This window comes from Bison bison, unplaced genomic scaffold (genome assembly GCF_000754665.1).
Source record: "Bison bison bison isolate TAMUID 2011002044 unplaced genomic scaffold, Bison_UMD1.0 scf7180017864238, whole genome shotgun sequence".
Lineage (NCBI taxonomy): Eukaryota > Metazoa > Chordata > Mammalia > Artiodactyla > Bovidae > Bison > Bison bison.
The window spans coordinates 826,015-843,219 of record NW_011494810.1 but is presented as its reverse complement, the minus strand read 5'-3'; the positions used below and the strand labels follow the sequence as shown (position 1 = coordinate 843,219).

The 17,205-nt window shown below is 43.5% G+C and overlaps 1 protein-coding gene across 1 annotated transcript in view; it reads right to left on the bottom strand.

The window, feature by feature from the left end:
* Positions 1-422: 422 nt before the first annotated feature.
* The window catches only part of ZNF496 (zinc finger protein 496), a 46,508-nt gene continuing 29,725 nt past the window's right edge, over positions 423-17,205 (bottom strand). The window contains exons 7-10 of the mRNA XM_010846470.1: positions 11,608-11,740; positions 11,000-11,107; positions 9,804-9,917; positions 423-3,870 (exon numbers count right to left, since the gene is read on the bottom strand). Of these exons, the coding sequence (XP_010844772.1) occupies positions 3,113-3,870; positions 9,804-9,917; positions 11,000-11,107; positions 11,608-11,740 (1,113 nt within the window). The 3' untranslated portion in view covers positions 423-3,112. The remainder of the gene's footprint in view (positions 3,871-9,803; positions 9,918-10,999; positions 11,108-11,607; positions 11,741-17,205) is intronic.

Below are 17,205 nucleotides of genomic sequence, written 5' to 3'. Positions count from 1 at the left end.
GGTGATGTCTGACATCCAGAAGGGCTATTTTCAGCATCCTCCCACTTCAAGTTCTTTTCTAAAACTTATATTTATTTCACTGTGCTGGTTTTCCTTGCTTTGTATAGGCCTTCTCTAGCTGTGGCGAGCAGGGACTGCTCTCTAGTTGTGGCGCTCAGGGTTCTCATTACGGTGGCTTCTCTTACTGTGGAGCACGGGCTCCAGAGCACAGGCTCAGTGGTTGTGGTGCACAGGCTTAGTTGCGCTGTGGCATGTGGGATCATCCAGATCAGAGACTGAACCCGAGACTCCTGCATTGGCAGGCGGACTCTACCACTGAGACACCAGGGAGCCCTCAAGTTCTCTTTGTCAGGCCAACTGATGAGCTCTCTCAGCTGTGCTACTCATACTGTTTTAATTGAAAAGTCAAACACGAATATTAATTCAGCAAGTCAAATTTTTATTTTGCACCTGTGAATTTATGGGAACAATGCCAAGGGATCAGAGGAAGGGGGAGGACAGATACTTTTTGGATGTGGGGTCTGCACATCCACGGGAAGGTACACACACAGTTCATCTGTCTGCCCAGCCACCCAGGAAGGGAGGGGAGGAAGGATGAAGTGAGTCGGTTCTATCTTCTGGAGAAGCTTTTTCCAGAACCCAATGGTTCCTCTGCATGGGAAGAACCTAGGATTTGAGCTGCACCATCCAGAGGGGCTTCTGAATCCAGGGGGAAGGTGAACTTCTGATTAGCTAGGTACCCTGGTCAGGTCTGAGTCAGTGAATTTGATACTCCCTCACAATATCTGGTGGGTACTGATAAGATATATAGCCTCCCCATGGGTTTCAATTCTGTTACACCCCCTTTTGTCTTTCTTACTTATGATCTGATTTTACAGATAAAATATACTAAATAGACCAGTTTTCTTCTTTTATACAAATATCTAAAGTGGGTGAGTTCATAACTTCCTCCCTTAATGGGACTGTTGGGCAAGAGTGCATAGGTGGGTAGGGCAAATGTACACAGAATCTGGCCTCTATTTGAAATTTTCTCTTCCCTTGTCCTTCAAGATACATATTTTCCCCTTTTCTGGCAAGGTCAACCCAAGAGGGAAACTATTTAGAAAACAAAGAGCCCCAATAGTTTATTTCTTGTTCAGGGTATAACCAAATTATTTTATTGTATTTACTGTTCCTGGGTATATAGATGCATCTACACAGGCACAGAACTCATAACTAAAACTGTTACTATTCCATTGGCTTTGTTATCTCTTGATGTGGTAATGAAGTGACAAAGAGCAAAGGGTCTTGCATTCATTTGCCCGGCCTTACTGCCTGCTAATGGGACCTGACATATAAATATAAAACACAGGCTTGGTGGCCGGCTTTCTGACTCAGCCGTTGATACACCACAGCTTCCATGCTTTTTCATCACTGAGCTGAGCCAACCTGGCCAGTCTTTCAGGATCAAGACGATGGTTTTCATTGCTTGAGGCTTCACTACCAGTGTCACTCCCAGTCCAGAACCCCAGGCTACGAACTTTAAAGGCTATCCTGCAGAGGATTCCCAACTCTGGGAACAGAATCTTGAATCTGAGTTCTGCTTCCAATGGAACTCAGAGTAAGCTAAATCAACTTTGTACTAATTCATTTGAGAATGAGAAATATCAGCAGAACCTCAGGATTATCTAGTATTGTGGGTTAAATTGTCTTCCCATCCCCCAAATTCATATTGAAGTCCTAACCCCAGTACCTCAGAATGTGAACTTATTTGGAAATAGGGTCATTGCAGATATAATTAAGATGGGAACAGTCTGGAATCAGTAGGGCAGGCCCTACTCCATATGACTGGTATCTTTACAAAAAGGGGAAATTTGGAGACAGACACATACACAGGAACACCATGTAAAGACAGAGAAGATGGGGTGATGCTTCAACAAGACAAAGAACATCAACAATTGTCAGCAATCACTGAAGCTAAAGGAGAGGCAAGGAACAGATCCTTCCTTTACAAGAATCCAACCTTGCTGACACCTTGATCTTGGACTCCAGGCCTCCAGAACTGAAATGATGAATTTCTGTTGTTCTGAGCCACCCAGCTTTTGGTACTTTGTTACAGCAGCCTTAAGGAATTAATACAACTGGCACACGAAGTTAATATATATATAGAATGACTTCACCAAAAGTTATGTTTCTCCTGCTCAGCTCATCCAGACACAAGAACTTCTCATTCATGGACCTGAGCTCTCCTTTACGGGCCCTGAGTGAGCTCTCCTTTCCTAGACATGACACAATGGGGAAGGGAAAGTTAAGCGCCTTTCAAATGATGGTGCTGTCACTTCTATCCCACAACTGAGTATACCAAGGACCTTCAAGGTACTAAGAAAGGACACTTTCTTTGTAGTGTGTGCCAACAAACAAATTAAAATGTGGGCTTTAACGTGGGCTTTGCCATGAATGAGCTCACAATTCCCAATAACCAGTCACCACCATAAAAGAAAGACTTCCCTTTGGCAAGCTATAAAGTCCCCCACAAAGGCTTCTGAGCCTGGAAGGGCCATCTGATCATTCTGAGGTGTTCTTATGGACCAGATGGTGCCTGGGACACAGACTTCTGATGACGTGACATGGCTTGGTGTGCTTGGCCCTGCTGCCCTTGTGCCAACAGGTCCAGCCCCACCTTACTGTCTTCCTCCTAACCTATCACCCCACCTGCAGCTTCCTGCTGTCAGGTAGGAAGAAATTACCTCCAGACGTCAGGATGGGGTAGGAATTCAGACAGGGCAGGAAGGGAGTACACTGCAAGCTGGCAAGGGACAGACCCCTCAAAGGTTTCCTGTGGTAAGGGGTACCCCAGTCCCTTCACCAGGTGGGAAGCACTGAACAGGGTTCTCTTAGACCCGAATCACCGGGCAAGTCAAAGCTGGTGCTGACACACTCTCCTGGTTTTCGGCACAGCAGAGACAGAGCAAATACTTAACTGGCCACTATCTCGTTTCTACCTGAGAGTTAAAGGTCAGGAGGACGTGGTCTCTGTCCTGGGGGAGTCTGAAACCAGTCAGTACCAAGCACAAGTGGGATACACTCTACCCACGCTGGAGCTGCACGCAAAAATGTGTGCTAAGCCCCCGACTCAGTAGGAGTTCAGAGCCTGCTTGGACCGGCGCTTCATGTGCAGGCGCTGGTGGCGGAGGAGGTCAGAGTTCTGGGAAAAGCTTTTGACGCAGTACCTGCACTGAAAGGGCTGGGACTTGTCCATGTGAATGTTACTGCGGTGCCGGGCCAGGTGCTCAGGCCGCTGGAACACCTTCCCGCAATCACAGCACTGGCAGCGCAGCTTGGCCTTGCCCTTTGTCAGCAGGTCGTCAGAATCCCCACCCGTGGTCCCTGACGCCTCCTGTTCTTTCTTCTTCACTAACTCTAGTCCGTCTGGCTGCAAGTGTATCCGCCTGTGTGAGAGCAGGTGGGAGTTGAGGCGGAAGCTCTTCCCACAAGCACCGCACCTAAAAGGTTTCTGGACCTCGTGGGTCTCCAGGTGCCCGTCTAGGTCCTCGCTGTCACTGAACAGCTCCCCGCACACCGAGCACTCATGTGGCTTCTCCTGCTCCCTGCGGCTCCGCAGGTGTCGGATGAAGTTGACCCGCCAGCGGAAGATTTTGCCACAGTTAGGGCACACGTAGGACTTTTTAGAGGAGGTCTGCACCTCACCCGCTGCCTCAATGCCGCTCCGGTGGGAGATGGGGAGGCTGTGCTGCTTCTCTGTGGGGCTCCGCGGCTCGTCTGTGCAGTAGGGGCCAAGCTGGGAGTCCTCATCTCCAGAGCTGGACAGCACAATCTCGATTGTCACCTCCTCATCCAGGCTATTCTCGGGGAATGGTGCATCACCTCCCACTACCAGAAAGCAACAAGGTGATCAGTGATGCTGCCCAGGCCACATCCGAGCCCCTGCAAACCCTACCCAAGAAGGTTCTGCGTTGGTCCAGAAACCCACATTTTTGTAAGGAATCTTCCCCTGCAGCTATCTCTGTGGTATGCCTTGTGAGAAGGAATCCCTTAGCATGGGCCACACTGCTAACCCATTCTGCATACCTCTTTCTTCTCTCACTTCCCTACCTTTTTCTCCTAAATCCCCAGATCCAGTCCTTTTATTCGTTTCTTTTCTAGCCACTGAGATCCCTCCAAGCTCTAAGACTGTATCTATCTGTGTAAGCCTTGACCATTTACACATTATTTAACTCTACCTTTCTTAATCAGACAAGGGAAAAATTGTCAGGGTGCATTAAAAGTCTTAAGACAGAGAAGGGTCCTGTATTCTATAAACAGTGACAGGAGGCTGCCAGCTACCATATTCTAGGCACTTAAATTCCCTAGGGGCTGTTCAAGACTTCTGACATGCACAAGGCCATTTGATCCTGGACACAAGCCAATAATGTACTACTTGCCATTATAAACATAGGCAAACTCAGGTCACATGCTTAAGGGCTCAGGGCTAGTGATATTGAGCCCTGCTGTGATGGTAGGGCTTTTCAAAGGCTCCAGATTACTCAAGGTCATCTCTCCCTCTCTGTATCATATCAGAGGCCAACCAACAGCCACTAGTGGTAATGCATAAAGATGCACTGGACTTTATAAACTAACTAAAGCTGGCTCAATGGATCTTGAGTCTGTGCTGTTGGAAAGATGTACTGTGGGGAGGAGCTGGGTGGGCAGTGGGGACCCTGATACGAGGTCCTTGCCTGCAGCCCAGAGACCATTACACAGCTTTCCTTACAGTTGTTTCCTCATTTTTGTGAAATGAGGGGCTCAGGTCTAAAACAGGGGTGGGGGATAGTGGTGCCAGGTCCTTTGAGACAATAATAGGAATATGGTTATTCTGGACTTAACTGCTAGAAGAAGGAGAGTTGTGGCAGCTTAGGGAAGTGAGGGCAGGTGAAACTGGACAGAACCTAGCAGGAACACCCAATACCATAGCAAGCAGGAGAGACACTGGGCAGTGGAAGAGTCTATGCGGGTATTTACCCATACATCAGAGCACAAGTGTGAGGGGACTGGGTACAATGTGAAATGGGGGAGTAGGAAGGAAAGACTTGAAGATTTAGAAAATTTTCAGTCTATCTATTCTGCAAAAAATGAGAAAGTATGTTCTGGAGAGAATACCAAACATGTGGCAGGACAACCACGGATCCTATCGACCATCTAAGAAGCCAAGAGTGGAGATGAGATAATCCAGGAATGGTCTGTAGAGGACCCTCTTGTCCGATGGCCTGGATCCTTGTAAATTTCATGGGCGACCAACAGTGTTTCTGAGAATATCCATCTTGGAATAAAAAGGAAAGAGGATGAACTAAAGGAAGGCTTTCAGATGTCAAAGGCAGTCCATGATGTCAAAGAGTTGGACAAGACTGAGCAACTAACACTACTACCTCTATCAAACTTCTAAAATAAACTAATAGAGCTATCTGGATGCAAACATGGATTATCCTTGAAAGAAAAGGAAGACAGCCCCAAAGGCAGTTTAGAGGTTGACAGAGCTGCCACTGCATCCACAGGCACATAGGATGGACAAAGCACTGAGCCAAAGATGAATCTCAAACCCTAACATCTAATGGAATTTGCCCTGTTAGGATTCAGACTTTCCTGGGAACCATCAGTCTTTCTTCTTAGATGATATTTAGATTAAGTTATGGATTTAGAGCTGATGCTGGAAGAGATTAAGGGATGTTGGGATAGAATGGATGTATTTTATATATGAGAAGTATGAATTATGGGAGAACAGAGAGTGAACGGGAACAAGTATGGATTATGGGGGAACAGAGGGTGAAGTATTACAGGCTGAATTGCACCCTCCTAAAAATACATGATGAAGTCTTAACCCCCAGTAATCAAGAATGTGACTATAGTTGGAGATAAGATCTTTCAAGAGATAATATGCAAGAGACCTCTTGGAAGAAGAGATTAGGACATAGACATGCAGAGAGATGACCATGCGAAGACGCAGGGAGAGGACAGCTGTCTGCAAGCCAAGAAGAGAGGCCGCAGGAGAAACCTCTCTACTGAAAACTCGATCTCAATCTTCTAAACCTCCACAATGTTGAGAAAATCAGTTTCTGTTGTTTGAGCCTCCCAGTCTGCAGTACTTCATTATATCATTCCTAGGAGACTAATGTAGTACATATGGGATTCATGCATATGTGCTAAGTCACTTCAGTAGTGTCTGACTCTTTGCAACACTGTGGACTGTAGCCCACCAGGCTCCTCTGTCCATGTGATTTTTCAGGCAAGAATACTGCAGTGGGTTGCCATGTCCTCCTTCAGGGGATCTCCTAAACCCAGGGATCGAACCTGTGTGCCTTAGGTCTCCTGCATTGGCAGATGGTTTCCTTATCACCAGTGCCACCTGGGAAGCCCACATATGGGATGACAGCCCCCTGAAACCAGATGAAGTGACTAAAAATGGATGCAAAGTTTCTAAAAAGGGGAAAATAATTCAACAATAATGTTGCTGTGTGCCACTGACACAACAGTGTAAAGAATTTCTAGTAGATGAGATGAGACTTACAGAGGTGTGTCCATAACACTGCAGAGAAAAAGTAACATTAGGGATGTCTCAGCTCAGCACTGAGATAATATTATGGGTGATTGGGGGAAGGTGCAGGGCAAGAGAGAAGCTAAACTGTTAGGATAACAGTAGAGAAAACAGGGAAAAGTTACTGGTTATAAGTGCTTTTACTTGTATTGTATCAATCTTCAACAATAACCCCATAAGGTAGACTTGACTATTATCTCTATCTTACAGGAGAAAAATTTAAAACAGAGATAAAATAGCCCAAGGTTCAGGGGAACTGTGCTTAACTGGGGATGGGGGTAGGGGTATGTACTAAGATTATGACTATGCTCTTCCAAGGCCAAGGAACAAAGGCTGCTTTGTATTTTCAAGAACAAAAAGCTCATGACCAGGTTGATGGCTAACTCCTCAAGAAGGGTAAGCTGTGGCTTGGGAATAAATCATTCCCTGTCAGCTGGAGGTGCTAAGGAGAGAAGCAGGAGGATAGGAAGCTGTATGTAAAAAAATAAGTAAATAAAGACACCGTAACAAATATATCCTTATAACGTTAGGATGGGGAGGCTTTCTTAAGCAAGATACACAAAAAAAGAGATGAATAATTGTATTTACATATTTAAAATGTTCTTTAAAAGAACATTTCTGTGCAGACTTCCCTGGTAGTCCAGTGGCTAAGAATCCGCCTGCTAATGTGGGGGACACAGGTTTGACCCCTTCTTTAGAAAGAGCCATGTTGTCACAGGGTAGCTAATCCCATGCGCCACAGCTACTGAAGCCTGAGTGCCTAGAGCCCATGCTCCACAACAAGAAAGGCTACCGCAATGAGAAGCCCATGTACCACAATGATGAGTAGCCCCTGCTCACTGTAACGAGAGAAAACTGGCAAGCAGCAATAAAGACTCAGTACAGTCCAAAATAAATAAATAAATAAAATTTAAAAATTATGTGCTAAAAGACACATAAAGTTAAAAAGTAGTAAGAATTATGTACAAATAATTAGAACAGGGTTTCCCCAGTGGCTCTGCAGTAAAGAATCTACCTGCAATGCAGGAGACACAGGAGATGCATCCCGGGTTGGGATGATCCTCTAAAGGAGGGCATGACAACCCACACCAGTATTCTTGCCTGGAGAATCCCACGGGCAGAGGAGCCTGGTAAGCTACAGTCCATGGTGTCGCAAAGAGTCGGACATAACTGAAGCGACTGAGAACGCACGCATGCACTTAGGAGGCAATTCACGGAAAAGGCAAGCAGATATGGAATAAAGAGCATGGGGTCTGGAGCCTAATCACATGGGTTCAGATCCTCAGTCTGATACTATGGGCCAAGGATTTGTGTCTTTCCAAAATTTCTATGCTGAAGCACTAATTCCCAATGTGATGGTATGTAAAGTGGGGTCTTTGGAAGGTAATTAGGTTTATATGAGATTTTGAAGGTGGGACTTTTGTGATAGGATTAGTACTTTTATAAGAAGAGGAGACAAGAGTTCTGTGTACCAAGAAAAGGTCATGTGAGCACATTAGGGAGAAGGAAGCCAACTAAAAGCCAGGAAGAGAGTCCTCACCACACACTGAATCTGCTGCTGACCTGATCTCCGATTTCTCAATCTCCAGAACTGTGAGAAATATATTTATACTGTTTAACAGAACATATCTCTTTGGTATTCTGATCTAGTAGCCTGTGCTGACTAAGATGGTATTTATCTCAGAAGGTGCATAAAGATACATGAATATAATCACATAAACACCTTATACTGGTGCAGTGCTTGGGACATAAAGACACAGAGCTTACCAAATGTGAAGGGGGAAGGGCAAAAATGAAGAAAAAAGAAAAGGACCAAAGAGTATTCACTAGGCAATTCACAGAAAAAACACAATAAACAAGATATTCAGTCTCAGTGGTAGCATTATAATGTGTGGTTGGACTGACACAAATGGAACTGGTTGGAAGGATCCTTTGTTGAGCGTGGATGTGGCTATGCAGACCCTTCACCTGCTGTGAGGAAGTGTGGGAAGAACTACCAAAATAAAAACGATGCCTATTCTCTGCAATCTATCATCTCACTGATCTTAGATAGATAGCAACCCTTAGCTTCTTGCCATTTCAAAATAGATTTGGTATCAGAGCTCAGCAATGGGAGAGTAAAAACTCCCCTATGGTAATGAAAATCCACATTCTGTAAGTATGCTGCCAGGGCTGAGACTTCCTGTGAGCAGGCAGAAGCAGAGAGGATTCAAACTTCATCCTGAGAATCAAGCTGAACTGGGAATAAGCCACACAGGGACGATCACCCTCGGCACGCAGAAGCAGGCTCCTCAGAAAACCAGGGCATCAAAGTTTGTGGGGAGGGAGTACTGTCAACCTAGATCTGCTGTAGATTTACAAAAACAGAAAATCCCTTTAGTCTACACAGGATAGGGGGTGAATGCAAATGAGTGTGAACTCTGCATGATACTAGGTGGAAATACCAGAATATCACGCAAATCTTGCCTCCAAAAGGTATCAAATTGTGCATGAGTCACTGTAGTGGATTTAAGTAAGGACTGGAGACTCAGGAGTCTAAATGTTGCTGGGCACACTCTCCAGTGGTCCTCCTTTTAGCATTCTGCTAACCTGTTCTTTAATTGCAACATTGCCCAGGGACTCTGGTCTTTATGCTCAGAGAAGAAATACACAGACCATGTGTCCAAAAGCACTATGTCAGCACCCTGCCTCAACCAACCCACAAGAGAAAGGCATGGAGGGGAAGGCCTCAGATTGGGAGTCAGCTGGAAAAGATCCTAGAAAAACAAAGCTAGGGCAAGCAGCCTCAGGAACTCTCAGGAACTGTCAGCAGAAATTTCAGAAAGTTCAATTCCTGAACCTACATCACCCCCACCACCACCAGCACAGATGTATATACATATACAACACACATGCATGCACATATATCACATATGCACAATTTCACACACACAACACAGCAGACATTATATAAACATACATGTACCACATACATAAATGCCCAAGGCATGCTCACATGTATACAACACATGCCACATACCCTGCACATGTACACACTCACACACAATACACCAAACACACTACATACACACAGCATACATGCCAGTACCACATTCATGCACACACATACACGGATGCACATGTACACATCATACCCCCATGCTACATGCACCCACATACTACACACATATATACACACTCAAGCCACACATCACACACAGGTGCACCCACCCCCACACCCTCCTAAGAATTCCTTTACCTGGACAGGTGCTTTGAGGGAGCACTGTCTGCTGGCTTGTCTGGAACTCTGGCACCTGCAGCTCATCCCGCTTTCTTCTTTCTTCTACCTGGAATGGCTGGAGACTTGGAAAGTCTTTCCAGAGAAGAAAATGAAAAATTCATTTTTCCTGCTGCTGCAGCACTACCTGGAAAAGGCATCTTAAGAGATGTCAGGCTATGATCCAAGAGCAGGCCTGGGCTCTCTCTCAGGACAGTCTCTCAGTAAATTAATGTCTGATGAGCAAATGAATCTGCCGGCAAAATGGGCCAACACCATAAACGTGGGTTTTGAAGCTAGAGAGCATGAACGTGGATCTGGGTCCTGCCCCGTCCACTTGACTGCGGACAAGGAACTGCCACCCACGCTGTCATTTTCACTTTCCGTGGTGGGATTTCCAGTACTCCACGCAGACCCTGCATAAACACGGTCTGGACAGTCTGCTGGGGCAGAGACGGGATGGGAAACTGAGCACACCAGAGGCCCTGGCTGCTTGTTCCAGGTGGGGGTGGCGAGTGGAATACTGGTCTGCTCTGTGCCAGCTCAAAGTCCCAAGAGAAAGGAGGCCTGGTGGTACTGCTGGCACGGTACAAAGCTTTTCCCCTGAAGAAGCAGGCATCTTAAGGCATTAAAGCACAGTGGCTACAAACACAAGCTCTGGTGACATGGAAAGCTGGGGGTAGGGGCAGAGGGGTGGGAAATGCTGCTTGTGAGCTGTGGCATGTCAACCAAACCCCAGCACCTCCCCAAGCCTCAGTTTCCTTACACTTCCTGAAGTATGTGGCTGGAAGAAGACAGGTGAGGCACCCAGAGGCACTGTGTCCAGTGCCCAGCTAAGAGGTGGCATGCCCTCCTCTTCTCCTACCTGACTTTTGGAGAGTATCTGACCTCACTTTTAAAGGGGTCATTGCGTTGTTACCACAAGCCAGGTGTTACTTACAGCAGAGGAGAAAGATATTCCTATTATATCCTAGTTCCTGGTTGAAGAGGGCAATCCCCACACCTGGGAAAACTGAAATACCACATCCTTTCCATAAGGAATGAGGGATGGGGCAGGATTCATTCTACCAAGACATGGTCCAGGGGTGATAGAGGGCTCAGGGAGTGGCAGAAGGAGCAGGCCTGCCTCTGGCCAGCAGCAGCCTTCCATTCCACTGAGTTCTGGTATCATTCCTCACCCAAGTAGGAGACCTGGGACACGTCCTTCCCCTGGAAGTCCTGCAACTCTGGAACACGTGGCTCATTCTCTTCTCCCTGGGAGAGATCCAGCTGGGCAGCTGCATCATCTATTCACAGAAAGGGAAGGATATGCATTTATCAGGCCTCTGCTCCCACAGGAAACCAGGGTGGGAGGACAGTGGTGACTCTGAGACAGGTAGAGGAGAGAGAAGTTGGAGGGACACACAACACACCAAGAACACCAACAGGGGCCATGCAGGGAATGTGGAAGGACCAGGGCAAGCAGGGAGAGGGCAGGGGAGGGGGACACTAAAGGGGAAGTTGTGGGCTTGGGATAACTCTTTCAGGCCTATCAGAAAACCAGCAATGAAAAGAGTCAGAATAAGAACGATAGAAGAAGAGTAATGCAAGGGACACAAGTTATATTTGGTTGTGTACGTAAAACAGGTAACAAGCCTAACTTTCATGTGATAGCACCAAGCAATGGTTAATCTGCAGAGTGGCCTTGGCACCGCTGTGCACAGGTGCCTCCCATTAGGGTGGACAGTGAGGTAAGATGTGGACCCCCAGGTCCCTGGTCTCAGGAGAGAGCTGAGTTAAGTCTTACTTGGAGGCAGTGAGACCCCACAGTCTTCTCCAATGATGAACTCTCCGTAGAAGCCAGTCTGGGCAGGGTCTAGAAGGGACCAGTCCTCTTCTGAGAAGCAGAAGATCATATCCTTGAAAGGAGAAACCCGGTTCTGAAACCACAGAACAAGTACACCTCAATCCAGGCACAAGCTAGGTGAGGGATGTGGGAAGGAAGATGAGTCTGAGGCAAAGCCCCTAGCAACACATACAGCTGGGATAAAGACAAAGCAGAGAGGCTGCTCCAGAGCTCACAGTCTCCCCAATTCTAGCCTGAGATCCACCCTCAGATGTATATGGTTTGGCAGAATCCAAACAGTGGATACCTCACAGGGTGGCCAAGGATGTGTAGGACAGGTCTTCCTACACAGTGCTGGAGAGGCTGCATATCTACAACCCTAAGCAGGCAAATGCAGAATGTGCTCAAATGATCAATGTAATGCAGAGATCCCAGTTCTAGAATTTATTCTACACATGTGCAGCATGAGGTCTATATGAGCTCCTCTGCTGCAGCACTGGTGATGATTGTTAAATTTATTCTCAACAGAAGACTGTTTATGTATGCTGCAGAATATCCTATAAAGCATAATCACCAGTATTAGAAAAAAATAAGAGCTTATTTGTCCTGAGTAGGAAGCCCTCCAAGGTGTATTGTTATATGAAAAAAGCATCGTGCAAAGATGGTCTAGATCCCACCTAGAAGTCTTGACCATTGGCTGCTTCTGCAGAGTGAGCTAGGACTTCCCAGATAAGTGTAATATTGAGACTTTTCTTATACTTTGTGTCATGAACCATGGGAATGTATCAAAAATTAACTTTGATTTGTGACATGATGGCACATCCACATAATATCAAGAGACCATAAAAATAAGTCTTTTACAATATGGAATTACAATACTTTGCCAGTTAGAGCATGATGTTAGGTTCTCAAATTACCTGTAAATACTGATATAACAATAGATTAATGGCAAATGTAAATGTCACTGAAAAATTACTCAGTTTGTAGTAATCTGGAACCTCGATCATTTGACAGAATAGTTGGGAGATGTAAAATGTGAAAGATGGACAATTACTGGTCTAGTTGAGATTTCTGTTTGCACCTTCTAATTCCAGAACAGAAATACATAAGTACATTTCTACTAAGCATGTCACTATACATTGGCTTAACGTGCACATATTTTCTGCAAAGGGTTTTAATCACAAAGCATTTAAAAAAAATTCTATTTGGGGTTTTTAAAAAGAGCCCTTTATACACTTAATTGGAAAAGACTTCAAAATATTACCAGTTATTGCCATACGGTTGCCCTGGGGCCAGGTGCCAGGAGGAAGGGACATGGGAATGGCTGGGTAAGGAGAATTTTTGTTAATTTTCTGTTACTGACCATGTGGTATGTGGGATTTTAATTGCCTGAACAGGGGTTGAACCCATGTATCCGGCATTAGAAGCATGGAGTTTTAAAAACTGGACCACCAGGGGAGTCCCAGGAGAGTTTTCAGTGAATCTCCTCCAGTATCTTAGGACCCTTCCTCCCAGCCACATACATACTTTTTAATTTTTTCAAATTAAGCATAGAGAAAACAGAGTAATACAATAAACATGAAGGATATACAATTCTGCAGCTAGAGTCAATAAATTAACATTTTGTCCACAGTACGTTTCTCCCAACATGCATCAATGTGAATCTCTACTACTAAAAAGTTATCCTCCGACATCAGTACAATTTTTTTTTTTTTTTTTAGCACAGTGGTTCTCAACCAAGGAGGACTGATTCTGTGCTCAGAGGATATCTGGCAATGTCTGGAGACATTTTTATCACCACTGAGGGGTGGGTGCTACTAGTATTGAGGGGGTGGAGGCCAAGGATGCTGCCTAACACATCCCTGGGTAGTGGTGCCCAAGACAGCCCAACGCGACAAAGAATTATCTAGCCAAAATGTCAACAGAGCCATGGGCAAGAAACTGTTCTACAACACCCAAGAAACAACACTGGTTCAATAAGCATCTTCTGAATTATGAAACAGCATTATACTTTCAAGGAAAAAAATCATGAAGAATTACATAGGTAACTATGACAAGAAGTCAAGATAGGAATTTGCTGGGTTAAAGCTTTCTAATAGGCCCCTAGAAGTCTTTCTAAACATGCATTGCCTTAAAATGTCAATCATCTGAATATAAATAAAATTCAACAGTCTTATGCTCATATAACCATAGGTGTATGCTTACAATTACTTATTTATAATTTTGGTGTTTTTTTTTTTTTGCCAAAATCCATTGATTAGAAAAAATTAAAAGTGTGATTCTCCCCTAGGTACTTCAGGATGTAGAAAAGTAGGCCTTTATACACAATTAGGAAAAATGAACACTTGAACAACATTTGAGAGAGTGTAGCAGAAGGATACCCTGTGATCTATTAATTCTATTTCTAGTAAATCATTAGAGATGTAAGTAAAACTGAAGGTCCCACCACTAAACCTTCCCAGAAGGCGGCTTCGCTATGGAATTGGTGTTTAATATTCTGTGCATGTCTTTCGAACTCCCACTACATACGAATACAGCATGAAATGACAGCATTGCTCTGTAAGTTTTCATCTGTCACCTCATCCATGTGTAAGAGTGTCTCCAGAGTATATGTGTAGAGGGAGCAATGGGAACACACATTTTGACTGATATTAAGTATTTCCACATTGGTTTTCAGGTAGAGTACCTAAAGGACATTTCCACTGGCAACCCAGTGGCATGCCTGTTTCCATACACCTTTGCCAATACATTGGGTATTGTGAAAAATCTAAGGTTCTAGCAACACTGTGGGTATGAGGCAGTCATGGCAGTGTAACTCCTCTTACCTCGATGAACATCTTGTTGTGGATTTACTGGTCAATTGGGTTTTGTCTTAAGAGGCTCATTTATTCATTTATGCTAGTTTTCACTGAAGTATAGTTGATTTACAATGTTGTGCCAGTCCCTGCTATACGGACTCAGTTATACACAAATGTGCATTCCTTTTTTTCACATACTTTTCCATAAAGGTTTATTACAGGATACTGAATATAGTTCCCAGTGCAATACAGTGGGACCTTGTTTATCCATTCTAAATGTAAGAGTTTGAATCTACCAATCCCAAATCTCAGTTCAACCCTTCCATCCTTCCCCAACCACAAGTCTGTTCTCTGTCTGTGAGTCTATATTTTGTAGATAGGTTCACTTGTGCCATTGTTTTAGAGTCCACATATAATACCATATGGTATTTGTCTTTCTCTTTCTGACTCACTTAGTATGGTAATCTCTAGTTGCATCTATGTTGCTGCAAATGGCAATATTCCATTATTTTTTATGGCTGAGTAGTATTTCATTGTATATATGCACCACATCTTCTTTATCCATTTATCTGTCCAAGGACATTTAGGCTGTTTCCATGTTTTGGCTATTGGGAATAGTCCTGCTATGAACATTGGGGTGCATATATCTTTTTGAACTATAGTTTTATATGGGTTTATTTCCAGGAGTGGAATTGCTGAACCATATGGCAGTTCTATTTTTAGTTTTCTGAGGACCCTCCATATGTTTCCATACATTTTTTCCCACTTACTTTTTACAGTGGCTGCACAAGCTTACATTCCCACCAACAGGGTAGAAGGGTTCCATTTTCTCTACACGCTCTCCAGCATGTATTATTCGTAGATTTTTTAATGATGACCTTTCTGACGAGTGTGACGTGGTAACCTCACTGCAGTTTTGATTTGCAGTTCCCTAATAATTAGCTTAGGGCTTCCCTGGTGGCTTAGTGGTAAAGAATCCATGTGCCAATGCAGGAGACATGAGTTTGATCCCTGGGTTGAGAATGCCTAGAGAAGGAAATGGTAACCACTCCAGTATTCTTGCCCTCTGTCCTGGGAAATTCCTGGACAGAGGAGCCTGGTGGGATTGAGTCAGACACAACTTAGAGACTAAACAACAACAATAATAATTAGCAATGTTGAGAAGATGCTTGTTTATCTAATGAGTTGCTCTTCCTTTTTTTAAGAAAAATCAGCTTGTTATTAACTGTGGCTATACTTAACTATCATAAAATAAAAAATAATAATACGATTTCAATTAGAAAAATTCTAAGTATACTTCAATCACTTTATGGTGGTATGAGTAATTAATCAGTAATATTAGTGACACAGAAAGAATTGCAAGAAAATGTTTAACAAGTTAGTAGGGTGATCATTTTAGAAAAGAGCTTCAATATCAGAAATGTGGCTTTGGAACAAAAACAGGGCAACACAGAAGAGAAGAAAAAGTTCAGAAACAAAATTTGGTAATATGTAAAAATTTAATTAATAAATTTTACTTATGGAAAAAAATCTATAAGTAAAAACAGGACCCTAATCAGTGGGAGGAGGGGGGGGGAATATGATTTTCATCTGATGTGCCTGATACAGTTGGCTAACTACTTAGAAATAAAACTAGATTCTGGTCTTTTATCATAATTACTACAAAAAACAAAAACAAACAAAAAAAAGCCTTGAGGCCCATCCCCCAACTAAAAAGCTTTCAAGCACTAAAAATAGAGAGGCCATATAAAAAAGTAATTGGCAGATACTCCACATAAATTATAAATATTCATAGTAATGAAACATCATGAATGAAATTAAAAGACAAATGACAAACTGGGAACAAAGATATACCATTAATGAAAGGCAAAGAGTACTTAAAGTATATGGAGCCCTTACAACACAACTGGTATAGCTTTCTAATATAGTAAAAAAAAGGTGAGGGAACCAAGTAAATATTTTAAAACATATAAAAAAAAATTCACCTGTACTAGTACATGAAAAAAATGTATATAAAATACCAGTACCAATGTTCTCTTTGATGAAGTTTCAAAAAGAAAGGTGATAAATTTCATCTGACTCCAGAGGTCAAAAGTCCTACAATCCAATCACAGAAATCCCCTGGAATCTTCATAAGAGCTTCTATACCAATACGTAAAATTAACAAGGTTGCTGGATAGAGAGTCAATATTCAAAAATCAATTTTATTTCTATATATGAACAAGTGGAAGACGAAATATTAAAAAACCATACCACTTACAATAGCATCAAAAATCATGAAATTCTTAAGGAAAATGTTTACTAAATATGTACCCTATCCAAACACTGAAGAACTAAGTAAATGGAAGGATTTAAATGTTTCTAGATGGGAAGACTTCAAGCTATTAAGATGTCAATTGCCCCACAATGATCTATAAATTCAGTGAAATTTCATATAAAAATTCTAGGAGGCTTTATTTATTTAAGTTGATGTGTTGATTCAAAAATTTATGACATACTAAGAACTTAAGTATGGATGTGAGAGTTGGACTGTGAAGAAAGCTGAGCACCAAAGAATTGATGCTTTTGAACTGTGGTATTGGGGAAGACTCTTGAGAGTCCCTTGGACTGCAAGGAGATCCAACCAGTTCATTCTGAAGGAGATCAGCCCTGGGTGTTCTTTGGAAGGAATGATACTAAAGCTGAAACTCCAGTACTTTGGCCACCTCATGCGAAGAGTTGACTCATTGGAAAAGACTGTGATGCTGGGAGGGACTGGGGG